At 36.0% G+C, this 13618-nt stretch overlaps 1 protein-coding gene across 1 annotated transcript in view; it reads left to right on the plus strand.

Annotated features, from left to right (window-relative positions):
- The window catches only part of ZYG11B (zyg-11 family member B, cell cycle regulator), a 97682-nt gene that overhangs the window by 53410 nt on the left and 30654 nt on the right, over positions 1-13618 (plus strand). The window contains exons 6-10 of the mRNA XM_044238246.1: positions 642-706; positions 4597-4696; positions 4957-5007; positions 7990-8151; positions 8258-8305. Coding sequence (XP_044094181.1) covers positions 642-706; positions 4597-4696; positions 4957-5007; positions 7990-8151; positions 8258-8305 — 426 coding nt within the window. The remainder of the gene's footprint in view (positions 1-641; positions 707-4596; positions 4697-4956; positions 5008-7989; positions 8152-8257; positions 8306-13618) is intronic.

Raw genomic sequence — 13618 nt, forward strand, 5'->3', positions numbered from 1 at the left:
TCTTTTAAAAAATGGCAATCCAGATAGGTGATTGGATCAGTAAAGCCTCATTGAGGGCAGTTACCAAATTGGATAAGCTTTAAGCTTTGGTTTTTTGGTTTTTGTTTTTTTCCAGATTTATTTATTTATTTTAGAGAATGAGCACGCATGCGTGCAAGCATGGGGAGGAACAGAGGGAGAAGGAGAGAATCCTCAGGCAGACTCCCCACTGACAAGCCCATTGTGGGGCTCAGTCCCTGGACCCTGAGATTTTGACTTGAGCTGCAATCAAGAGCTGGCCACTTAACCAACTGGGCCATCCAGGCACCCCTAGGCTTTGGTTTTTATGGCTTCTGGAAGCCAGGTAGTTAGAGGACAAAGCAGAACCCACCCAAAGGCCACCAGAAGGAAGGGGGATTAGCTGATATTAATTCTATTTATTATCCTACCTCGTCTCATGGAAAAGACAAAGAATATGCACAAGTAAACTCACATGGGTTCTTTGAAAGTCAGTCTTTCAAAAGCAGGGAGGCAGAACAAAGTTGTAAGAAATCATTGGTGTTTCATCAGTGATCTTCCTTTTTTTATAGAGGCTACACCTAGTTAAAAAATAACAAAGCAATATTTTATTCAGGAATTTCTTTCTCCCTTTGGTTCTTTAGTTACAGAAGAATTGCCTCCTTTCACTTTGCAGTGACCGGATCCTTCAAGATGTTCCATTCAACAGGCAAGTGTTAGCCCTAGAACTTAAAATGGGCCCAAACGGAATTTTAGAACTCTGTCTTGGGCCATTTCTTGCCAGTTGGCATATCCTTCGTGGATAGTTAATAAGTGAATGGGATTCTGCGTTATCCTATAGAATGCTAACTCTACTTTCTCTGATTTGGTACTTTGACATTCCTGTTAGCAGATTGACCTCTGTTTTCGTAGTCCTTTGCTTAAAAATTTATATTATGGTTTTTAGAATATTCATACAATATTGTAGGCTGAAGAAACTGAGGCATATAGACTCAGTGTCTTGCCCATGATTTTGTGTCTAGTAACTGCAAGGCTAGAAAGACTCAAGTCTTCTAGTTTTAGGTCATGTTCTTTTCTCTGTATCATACCTCTTACTATTATTATTTGATACTAAATTAAAGAAGAAACTTTTTAAATAGAGGTTAAGGGAGGTTATATAGCTGGATTCAAGTAACTTAAAAAGTGTTTTCCCTTGTTTTCTAAGATGTGATTTGAGAGCTATAAAGGATTTTTTGTCATCTATTTTAAATATAATTTTTAAAGATGGTATTGAAAAAGAAAATATACTTTGATTTAATGAGAAGTATATTTCTCAAGCAGCAATTTTACTGTGATTTATTTGTGGCACAGCTGAGGAATGAGATGTTCCATTTACTATTTCAAATAGTTTGGACAAACATATAACTACATATATCTCATGTAGGTTACTAATTTTATTTTATAAATACTGAGCATCTGTACTGATTACATGAAGTCATATGTAGGAAAGACATAGTCACTTTCCTTTTTTTTTTTTTTTTTTTAAACATAATCACTTTCCTAAAGAAAATTGTCAACTAACCCAGGGGTTGAGAAACCTCTTTTAAAGGGCTAGCCAATAATATTTTGGGCTCATTAGCCATAGGGTTTCTGTTGCAGCTACTTAACTATGCCATTGTACTTCCTAAAGCAGTTGAAGATGATACATAAACAAATGGTTTTACTATGTTCCAATAAAACTTCAGAAAATAACCAGCTGGACCCACGGCTATAAAATCACTATATGTAGGCTATCGTTTACTTACCTCTGATCTAGCCAATACACTGCTAGATTTGAGCTTCTTTGTGGTCAGAGACTGTGATTGGTTAATCTCTTTGTCTCTAGTGCTTAAGTGGATGTTTGATGGATGAATGAATGAAAAATGAGTATGACAGAAGACAGAATTTTTCATAGAAGAAGATGACAGAATGCATTGGGCCCCCCAACGAGGAGGGAAAGATTTCATCTGATTGGTGATCATTAAAGATTTCATGTTAGTGATGGCATTTGAGATAATAAAGATAATTGATGGCATTTGAGATAAAAAGATAATGACTAACCTGTATAAATCACTTCCTATTGCCAAGCACTATGCTGAGTGTTTTACATATGCTTATTCAACCCATAAAAAAGTCCTGTGAAATTGTTATTCTTATAATTTTCATTTTATAGATGAAGAAACAGAGGCACAGAGAGGTTTAGTAATTTTCTCAAGGTGATAAGATAGCAATTTCTCAAGGAATTTTCTCAAGGTGATAAGATAGCAAGTAGCAGAATTTAGATTTAAATCCAGAATGACTCCAGAACCTCTACTTTTTACATCCATGCTATATTGCTTTGAAGATGAGAGAAGGTTGGATTGATTGTTTTATGTCATGGGAACTGCACAAATACAGGTACAGAGGAAGTTAGTAATAATATTAGAAAAAATAACCTTTATCAAAAGCTTGGTGTGTGCTAAGTTCTGTACTAAGTCTTAAGTTTTATGTGTAATATTATTTAATCCTCACAACAATCCTATTGAATAGATCTTATTATTTTACAGATGAGAAAATTGAAGTTCAGAAAGATTAAGGAAATTGCCCCAGGTTCCCAAAGTTAGTAAGTGGTAGAAGTAATATTTGAAACCGGGCTGGCTCCAGAATGTGTGATTTTCTTAACAACTTTCCTGCATTGCTTCATGTGATAAAATAATATATTTTATTATTATCAGCAACATTAGGTAGAACTAGAATTTAAACTCCAAAATACAAGAAGCATCAGAATCTGTGCTCTTAACTATAAGGCTATCTTAATCATAATTGTGGGCATGTTTGGGGACTAATGAGCAGTCCATTTTGCAATAAGCATTGGGTAGGCAGGAAAAAAGATTTGAAAGTTCGGGCCCATTGTTAGAGTCCAGAAATATTGTGAGTACAGGAATTACATCATACCTAAGTTCTCTGAAAGATTTATGTATTACCAATATGTAGGCACAAATTGAAGGGAAAACAATGGAGACATAATGGCCCATTAGAAATCTACTGTAAAAGAATCCAAGATGGCCTTGGGAATAGAAAGGAGGTAACAGTAAATTTGAAGGAATTCGCAGAGGAGTAATTTTATCTATATAATTCAGACAACATGTATTAAACATCCATGTGTGAAGCTCTGTATTGGGTTCTTGGTATAAAGGGCTGAATAGTTTACAGTCCTTTACCTCAAGGAACTAATAATGGGCCAATGTGAAGTTGCAGATAATCACTGTGACAGAGTTGTAAACAAATGGTTGTTTGTTACAACTCTGATAGAATTACAAACAGATGCTAAGGAGCAGTGATAAAGCAGTGATAAACGTGTCAAGGAAAACTTCTCAGCACAAGTGACATTTGAGCCAGGTCTTGAAAGGTGAAATTATAGGTATATTCCTTGGTGTCATCCTGATTTTTCTCCTTATGTCACACCCCACATTCAAGTCCTTTGACAAATCCACTTATTTTCCAAATATATCATGAATTCAACCATTTCTCATCACTTTCATTTCTACCTCTTGGACTAGACTAAAAGTGATTTCTCTCCAAAATTATTATGGTAGCCTCTGAACTGCTCTCTTTGCTTCTTTATTTGCCTGTTGAAGTTTATTTAAAACTCAGCTAATAGAATAATCCTATTAAAAGCATACGTCAGTTCATGTCATATCTCTCCTCAGAATCTTTCTGTGGCTTCCTGTCTCACTCTGGAGTAAAAGCTAATTCTTTACAAAGACCTTATGATATGGCACTCCTGTTACCTCTGACCTCTTGTCTCAGTACTACTCTTGTTCTCACTGCTCTAGCTCTCACTGGCTTCCATGGTATCTCTCAAAACCTCCAGGCATATTCCCAATGCAAGGTCATTGTGTCTCCTTCCCTCTGCCTAGGATGATTTTCCCCAAGATAACCACACAGCCAGCTTTCTTACTTCCACAGAAGTTTTCAGTGAGGCCTTTCCTAATAGCCTTACCTAAATTCAACATTTCATATCCTCTCTTTACCTGCTTAATTTGTTTTTCTCTATAGCACATGTCACATATTTTACTTACCTATTTATCATCTGTCTTCCACACTACAGTGTAAGCTCTATGAGAGTAGAGATATTTTTCTATTTTGTTTACTACTTTGTCTCCAGCACCAGGAACAGTATCTGGCACAAACCAGGGGCTCAGTAAATGCTTGTGAATGAATAAATGAATATTTCTGTTGTGCTAGATGCTGTAAGGACCCAGAAAATAGTATAGTGTAGAAATTACTATAGGATAGATATATGTTATAATTCTAGAAGATAAATATCAGATGGTTTTGGTCATATTTCCCAAACTCTTGTTTCTTTACAAAGTGTTATTAGAATTAACAGCTAGAAAAAAATTAAAAAAAAAAAAAAAAAGAATTAACAGCTAGGCACCATTTCCAAAACACTCAAGTATAATTATTCTGTTATCAGTTAAGAGGAATTTTCCCATTCTTTCTCACCTACCTGAATTGTAGCATCATTTCCCAGCTAGAACTCTGAAACTGCCTCCATCTCCAAGATTCATTCATGGAAAACCCTTTGTGTGTTTTCAGGTTTGAAGCAGCCAAGCTTGTCATGCAGTGGCTGTGCAACCATGAGGATCAAAACATGCAAAGAATGGCTGTTGCTATCATTTCCATCCTGGCTGCCAAGGTATCTGAACTCCCATAATTGAATAATTTTCTGTAGGAAGCTGTCTCCCGTTGTAGTTACTATTTTCTCCAAAACCTATGTGCCAGAAAAGTTAGTAAGCCTCTTTGCCAGCCTGTTTTTTCAGGCTACATTCAGTATTGCAGAATTCCATGTTGATCAGAGATTTTAGTCTGACCTTTGGAGTCTGTTGCGGTGAGTGATATTAAACTCACACTAGTGAGTTTTGGGACTTAATTACTTTGTCTTCTGCTTGTTTGCAGCTTTCAACAGAACAAACTGCGCAGCTTGGTGCTGAGCTCTTCATTGTCAGGGTAAGTCTGTTATCTCCTCTGTGCAGACCACTAGATAGTCTTCATTTTCAGGCAGTGTTGTGTATTTCAAAACATTATTTTTGTTACTTCTAACTGGATGTATTCATTTATTTTTATAGAAGCAGCTTTATTCCTCAACAGAGATGGAAAGAGCCCTGAACTAGGAGTCAGATGACCTAGGATCTAACTGTAAACTCAGTTTGTGAACTTAGACAAATTTTGTGAATCATTGGAGCCTAAATAAACCTTAAGATCGTATCTAGACCTAAAATTCTGTTATTTTGTTATTTATGAAGAAAATGTAGAGACCGTTGTAGGCATGAAATTGTGCTAGATGCTTTGGGGGGAAAGATAATTTAAATAACAGACAAATGATTTTGATTTCTCAGTTAAGGAGATGATACAGTGAACAGCGAAGAGTTAAAAATCTTTAAAGAGAGTAAATATAAACAGTGTCCTAGGGAGGGCTGGAGGAAAAGTCTACTCTTTCCTTTTCTTGCTACAATCCTGGCTTGAGGTGTTTAAACAATAATGGTAGATGGAAAAGTCAAATGAAAGACTCTCCTTTTTTTTTCTTTTTAAGATTTTATTTTTTATTTTTTATTTTTTTTCCAATTTATTTATTTTCAGAAAAACGGTATTCATTATTTTTTCACCACACCCAGTGCTCCATGCAAGCTGTGCCCTCTATAATACCCACCACCTGGTACCCCAACCTCCCACCCCCCCCGCCACTTCAAACCCCTCAGATTGTTTTTCAGAGTCCATAGTCTCTCATGGTTCGCCTCCCCTTCTAATTTACCCAAAAGCACATACCCTCCCCAATGTCCATAACCCTACCCCCCTTCTCCCAACCCCCCTCCCCCCAGCAACCCACAGTTTGTTTCATGAGATTAAGAGTCAGTTATGGTTTGTCTCCCTCCCTATCCCATCTTGTTTCATGGATTCTTCTCCCACTTAAGCCCCCATGTTGCATCACCACTTCCTCATATAGTTGTCTTTCTCCGCTTGACTTATTTCGCTAAGCATGATACGCTCTAGTTCCATCCATGTTGTCGCAAATAGCAAGATTTCGTTTCTTTTGATGGCTGCATAGTATTCCAAGATTTTATTTTTAAGTAATCTCTACACCCAGCACGGGGCTCGAGCCCACAACCCACAACCCCGAGATCAAAAGTCGCACTTTCCACCGACTGAGCCAGCCAGGTACCCCTAAAGACTCCCCTTTTCTGTGATTTACGTATTATGTATGTAATGAGAAAGTCATTCCTTTGATAAATATATGTAGAGTACTTATCATGTACCTAGCTCCTTGCTAGATGTTAGGGATTCACATTGAATTATATCTATAATTTCTGTCCATAAGAAGTACTACAGAAAATAGCTATGTAGATGTGGTTGTAATACAGTCTAATACACATAATAATAGCAATAGGAATGAAAAGAGTAATATAAAGAAAGGAGAAAGCTTTGATGATATAATAGAATAGGAATTCTGGAACTGACACATCTGGGTTTATTCCCAGTTCTGGCACTTAACTAGCTTGGGCCGTCACATAAATTTACTTAGAGGTGATGAACTACTTTGTACAGTTACTATGAAAATTAAATGAAAAGGAAAATAAGATTAATTGAAGGGGAGGCACCTGGCTGGCTCAGTTGGTAGAGCATGCAACGCTTGATCTCAGGTCGTGAGTTCAAGCCCCACATTGGGCATGGAGCTTACTTTGGAAAAAAAAAAAAAAATTTATTTGAAGTAATATATGCTAAGTGCTTTGCACAAAATAAATACATATTAGATAAGAAGGGATGCTGATTTTATTTATTTTTTACTATTTTCAGGGATAACATTTTAGTTTTAAATACGGCTTTTCATTGTTATACATGTGTTTCAGTAGTTTCGGTTGGAGATATATTCAAAGATTTTAAGGAAGTAATTCACTTATATGCTTTAGGGGAAAATTAAACTTAGTTTAGCAGGAATTAGTAGCAGTAGTAGTGGTAGTAGTGATTATCACTAGCCTTTATTTAATCTCTTGATTATCACCCACAGTTTACAGATGAGGAAACAAAGGAATAAATTGCCAAACAGGATTACACAGATGCAGATTCTAGTGCCACGTTCTTAGCCACTTAATGATTATTAATTCCCCTGAGGTGTTTTTATTTCTAAAAAAATTTTTTTCCTGAACTGCGTGTAACTTTACGTAATAGTGTTCATTGATGTTTTCTTGTATCTGTTTGAGCAGAGCTCCCTTTTATCCCCAAAACTATAATCAAAAAATGAAATTATGGATGCCTTATCTAGGTTTCAAAACATTTATCTTTCAGACTTAAATTTCTTGGGTTATGGCTATGACAGAAATAATTTACAAATGGAATTTCAAAGCTATTATCTTATTCAATTCCAGTATAGACTTTGATTCTCTTACTATTGTATGTAATTTGTTTGTTCTTTTTTTTTCCTTAAGAATTCCTTGGAATTCGATAGAATTAGGTCTTCCAATTCTTATTTTCTCTTACTAAGTTGACTATGATCAAATTACTTAATATTTCTCAGTCTACATTTCCTCTCCTGAAAAATGAATGTAACAGTACTGTAATATAGGATATAATTGGCTGATACTTAATAAATGTTAGCTTCCTTTCCCCTTCTCCACCTCTACTTTTTTTGTCCAGGATCTAAATGAATATATGTTGTGATTAATTGGGTAAGATAGTTTTCCTAAGCTCTAAATGGTTTGCTTTTTATTTTATTTACAGGGTACTAGATTATAGGTATCATCAGAATAATAAAGTATTTTTGAAGATCCTATACTTTTTTTTGTTGAAGGAAAAAGCCTGACCAGAGATGTTTGTTGTACTTTTAAAAACTTTTATAGGAAATGTTTTAAGCCATGAGACCAATCTTCATGACTTGTGATTACCACCACTAATTACAATAACAGTTTTGTGATGAGAAATTCATTCTATTTTTTTCAGCAACTTCTTCAAATAGTGAAGCAAAAAACCAATCAAAATTCAGTGGACACTACTTTGAAGTTTACTTTGAGTGCACTTTGGAACCTTACAGATGAATCTCCAACCACTTGCAGACATTTTATTGAAAACCAAGGGTTAGAACTCTTCATGCGGGTTCTAGAGGTTAGAATGGGAATTTAGCCTATAGTTTTGACATTGATTGATTTTAAGTATTCATTTATTATATTTGGTTATTTAGGTAGTTATAGGTTTCTCTTTCTTTTTACAGTCTTTCCCAACTGAATCATCCATTCAACAGAAAGTCCTAGGACTTTTGGTAAGATAAAAACATATAAACATTTCCTGCTAAATTCCAAGCTGTAATCAGTTATTTTCCTTCTGAGGTAGTACGTTGAAAAATGCTTCTCAGGGTGTGTGGGTGGCACAGCTGGTTAAGTGACTGACTCTTGATTTCTTGGTTTCCACTCAGGTTATGATCTCAGGGTTGCAAGATTGAACCTCACGTGGATTTCCATGCTCAGCACAGAGTCTGCTTAGGTTTCTTTTCTCCCTCTCCCTTTGCCCCTTGTGTTCTCTGCCATCCTGCCCTAGCACACTCTCTCTCTCAAATAAATAAATCTCAAAAAAAGGGGGGGGGGAATTTTTCTCTATTTGTAAACACCTAATGACATTAGAAAATATATACAATATAATAAAATAAACAACATATACATACTAGATTTTGACCATATTAGGAGCACCTGGGTGGTTCAGTTGTTCAACATGTCTGCCTTGGGCTCAGGTTGAGCCCTGCATAGGGCTTCCTGCTGAGCAGGAAGAGCTTCTCCCTCTCCACTCTCCCTGCTTGTGTTCCCTTTCTCACTCTGTCTTTCTCTGTCAAATAAATAAATAAAATCTTTAAAAATAAAAGGATTTTCACCACATTAAAAGGAAAAATATGTTACATACTTTATTATATATGGTTTGGTCTAGTATAGCACTTCACTGTGAGCAATTTTACTTTTATAATCAGAAAAAAAGTCTCATGAAAAAATATCACTAACTGGGGCACCTGAGTACCTCAGGTGGTTAAGCATCAGATTCTTGATTTTGGCTCAGGTCATGATCTCAGGGTTTTGGGATCAAGCTCCGTGTCTGGCTCTACACTTGGCAAGGAGTCTGCTTGGGATTCTCTCTCTCCCTCTCCTTCTGGCCCTTACCCCACTCACACGCCATCTAAATAAATAAATAAGTAAATAAATCTTTTTTGAAATGTCACTAACCTGTAAGTGTCCTTACATGCTATGTTTGGTAATTAATAATCAGTACTTAAAAGACTGCTTAACAAATTAGACATTCCCTAAATATATTAGTTATAGATCAAAATGAGCCCCCTAGGATTTTGAGGCAATGGTGAAGGAGCAAATGTTTATTATGTTTAATCACTGCAACAGGAGAAATGCCTATATGGTGAAAGCTATTTTAGAGCAGACCTCTGCTCTTAAGAAATTAGATAATAGGAGGCATAGATGAGTGAGTTAAAAAAGTTATAGATTAGTGTTTGTTTTACAAATGCATGAGTATGAGATATGGATTATTGGGAAAGGTGACATTTAAAGACCTATCTGTTCACTATAGTTTTAGTTTTTTATGAAGTAGAAAATGTAAAAGGACCCAAAAGCCCAGAAATAGGGAAGTATTAAGCAGATCATAGTTTTTGATTGTTTTATTCAGGGTTCATAGGATTATTAGATACAGAAGTTGGTTTACATCACCATAAGAAGAAAAGTAGAACTTATTTTAAATACTTAGAAAGCTTGTAGAGCTTTAAAATGCTTTTCTAGCAATTTTTTTGTGGGCAGAGAACATACCTTGATTTAAGTCCTTTGGAATTTATTGAGACCTGTGTATGGCCCACAATATGTTCTATTTTGGTAAATGTTTCATGTGCACTTGAGAAGAATGTGTATTTTGCTGTTCTTGGGATAACGTCCTATAAATGTCGGTCAGTCTAATTGGTTGTTATTGTTCAAGTATTCTTACTGATTTTCTGACTGCTTGTTCCAGCAATTACTGATAGGAGTTTTGAAATCTTCAACTATAATTGTTGATTTATCTATTTCTTCTCACAGTTATATCAATTTTTGCTTCATGTATTTTGGAGCTCCGTTATTAGGTTCATAAGCTGTTAAAATTGTTATGCCTTCCATTTGACCCCTTCTCATTATAAAATGACCTTCTTTGGGTGCCTGGGTATCTCAGTAGGTTAAGCCTCTGCCTTCAGCTCAAGTCGTGATCTCAGAGTCCTGGGATGGAACCTCTGCATGGGGCTCTCTGCTCAGCAGGGAGCCTGCTTCCCCCTCTCTCTCTGCCTGCTTCTCTGACTACTTGTGATCTCTCGGTCTGTCAAATAAATAAATAAAACCTTTAAAAAAATTTTTTTTAATCATTTCCTGCCCTTAAACAGTTTCAGTTATTTCAGATAGGAGAGTAACTCTGACACCTTTTTACTTCATTTTGTCCAGAAGTATGTGTCCTCATCAATCTTCCATCAAATAGAATTAAAAATGAGAAATGTGTCTTTTATATTTACCCACATATTTCTCACACTACTCTTTACATATCTTTTAGTGTAGGTATGGTAGCAACGAATTTTCACTCAGGTTTTGTTTGTATGAAAAAGAATCTTGCTTAAAAAAAAGAAATCTTGCTTTTACTTTCAAAAGTTACACTTAAAAAAATTTAAATTTCTGCTGATTATTGAGTTAAAATGGATATTTTTTCTGTTCAATTTTTGGGTTTATAATTTTCATCAAATTTGGAAAAAATTTGGCCTTTGTATCTTTAAATACACACACACACACACACACTTTTTTTTTTTTGATACCTTCTCTCCTCTCTCTTTCTGGGATTCCAGTTATAAGTATGTGAGATTGCTTACTATTGTCTCATAGGTCACAAAGTAATCTATTGGCTTTTCTCCCAAGATTTGTTGTTGTTTTTTCTTTATCTGCTTTTGCTTGGATGTTTCCTCTAGCTGTGTTTTTTAGTTCACAAGGGGTTTTTTCCCTCCAACATCTCATCTGCTGCTAATTTCACCTGGTATATTGTTCATTTCAGAGATATATATATGTGTGTGTATATGTATATATAAATACTTTTTATTTCTAGAAGTTACATTTAAATCTTTGTATAGCTTCATTTTTTCTCTTCAGGTTTATGTTTTCCTTTCATCCTGAGTCATATATAGTAGCTATTTTAAGTCTTTGTATGCTAGTTCTATTATCCCTGTCATTTCTAAGTCCATTTTAGTAACAGATTTTTTTCCCTTGGTTTTAGATCATATTTTCACGAGTCTTTGTATGCCAGGTAATTTTTGGCTAGATGCCAGTCATTGTGGAATTTACATTGATTTTTGCCGGATATTACTGTTTTTCTTTAAAGAGTTTTAGATTTTGTTCTTAGAGTTGAGCTACTCACAGATCAAGTTGTTCCTTTCAAAGCTTATTTATTTGCTTTGTTATAGTGGCTTCAGATTAGACTTTATCCAAGGACTGATACATAATTTAGCTCCACTCCTGTGCAATACTCTATTATGTGATGTCTTCACTCTGCCTGGTGGGAACGTGTACTCGTCCTAACCCTCTGTGATACGGGGATATGTTCATGTATTGCTTTCTGGTAGTTCTTTTCCTAGCCTCATGGAGCTTCACTTTGCATCATACTCAGCCAAGCATTTAAGGGGATTCTTCTGCAGGTATCTTTCTCTTTTCCTCTTTGGAGCTTTATCTTTTGTAGTACTCTGTTCTGCACATTTTTGCTTCCTTGGCCATCTTGATCACCGATCTCTGTCTCCTCAATTCAGCAAAAGCTGCTGGATTCTCTTTAGGCTCCCCATACCTGCACAGCAATCCTGGAAACTGCCCCATTTGAATACTTTCTCTCAGGTATAGACATTCTTGTATACCTGTTGTCCACTATCAAAAAACAGTTCTCTCATATAGTTTGTCTGGTTTTCTAATAACTTCTTTATGGCAGGAAAGAATGGCCATAATTTTTTTTTTAAGAACTTTATTTTTGTTTTAAGTAATCTCTTACATGGAATTTGAACTTACAACCCCAACATCAAGAGTTGCATGCTCTACTGTTGAGGCAGACAGGTGTCCCAAGGATGGCCATCGTTCTTTTGATGTTCTGTTTTGCTCTTTCCTTTGTTTTTTGTTTTAGTAGTGGTGTCTTTGTTGGGGGTAGGCATTTGTTTGTTTGTTTTACTTTTTTTATCAGTTACTGTCTCACAGTATGAGGTTCAGAGCTATCTACTGTTGTGTTTGATTATTCTTATTATGGATTGTTTTCATTGTCCATTGTAATTTAGCACTGTGATGTATCATCTTCTCTGGGGCTTTAAGTTCAAAGTGTGTCCTCAGAGGGTCTTTGTTTCTTTCTTTTTTTTCTTTCTTTTGTCACTATAAAAATGCTATGTAAAAAATATAAATAGGGAAGAATATGAAAAACAAGAGTAAAATGCCAAAAAAAAGAGTAAAATGTCTTTACTTTTTAAAAAAATTTTGTTTATTCATTGAGACAGAGAAAGCATGAGCAATGGTGAGGGGCAGAGGGAGAGGAAGAAGCAGGGACCCTGACTAACTCAGGGCCTAATCCCAGGACCCCAGGATCATGACTTGACCTGAAAGCAAACACTTACCAACTGAGTCACCTGAAATGTCTTTTCTTATTTGAATGTGTGAGATTAGAGAGGGGTGATGATTAATTATTCATGCTCGTGAAAAATAGATTGTACACATTCTAAAGTTAAGCTTGTCTCTTCTATCCTCACTCTTTTTCTTTTCTTTTTTTTTTTAAGATTTTATTTATTTATTTGACAGAGAGATCACAAGTAGGCAGAGAGGCAGGCAGAGAGAGAGAGAGAGAGAGAGAGAGAGGAGGAAGCAGGCTCCCCGCTGAGCAGAGAGCCCGATGCGGGACTCGATCCCAGGACCCTGAGATCATGACCTGAGCCGAAGGCAGAGGCTCAACCCACTGAGCCACCCAGGCGCCCCCTCACTCTTTTTCTTATTGAAGAAGAAAACTTGTTAATCCTTACAAGGTATATGGACATGATGCCTTTCTCTTTCATTTATTATAGAATGACTTAAGCTAGGGAGTGAATAGTTTCTTAATAACAATCAGAAGTTTAAGTCTTAGTTCCTAAGAAATGGAATCAACATATTAGGAAGAAAATAACTATTTCATATAGATCAAATGTCAAATGAAGTTTTAAGAATTAGCATTAATCTTCAGAGTAGTAAGTTGGATCTTAGATCTTTTGGAAGATCAACTAGTCTAAACTGGAAACCTGGGGCACCTGGGTGGCTCAGTGCGTTAAGCCTCTGCTTTCAGCTCAGGTCATGATCCCAGGGTCCTGGGATCGAACCCCCCATCGGGCTCTCTGCTCAGCAGGGAGCCTGCTTCCCCCTCTCTGCCTACTGCTCTGCCTGCTTGTGATTTCTCTCTCTATCAAATAAATAAATAAAATCTTAAGGAAAAAAAAAAAAGAATCAAGAACTCATTAAAAAAAAAAAAAAAAAACTGGAAACCCATCAGTTGTTTCCCATGTGAACAGAGGTCTTCTTATGTACTGCCTATGGAA

This window comes from Neovison vison, chromosome 2 (assembly GCF_020171115.1).
Source record: "Neovison vison isolate M4711 chromosome 2, ASM_NN_V1, whole genome shotgun sequence".
Classification (NCBI taxonomy): Eukaryota; Metazoa; Chordata; class Mammalia; order Carnivora; family Mustelidae; genus Neogale; species Neogale vison.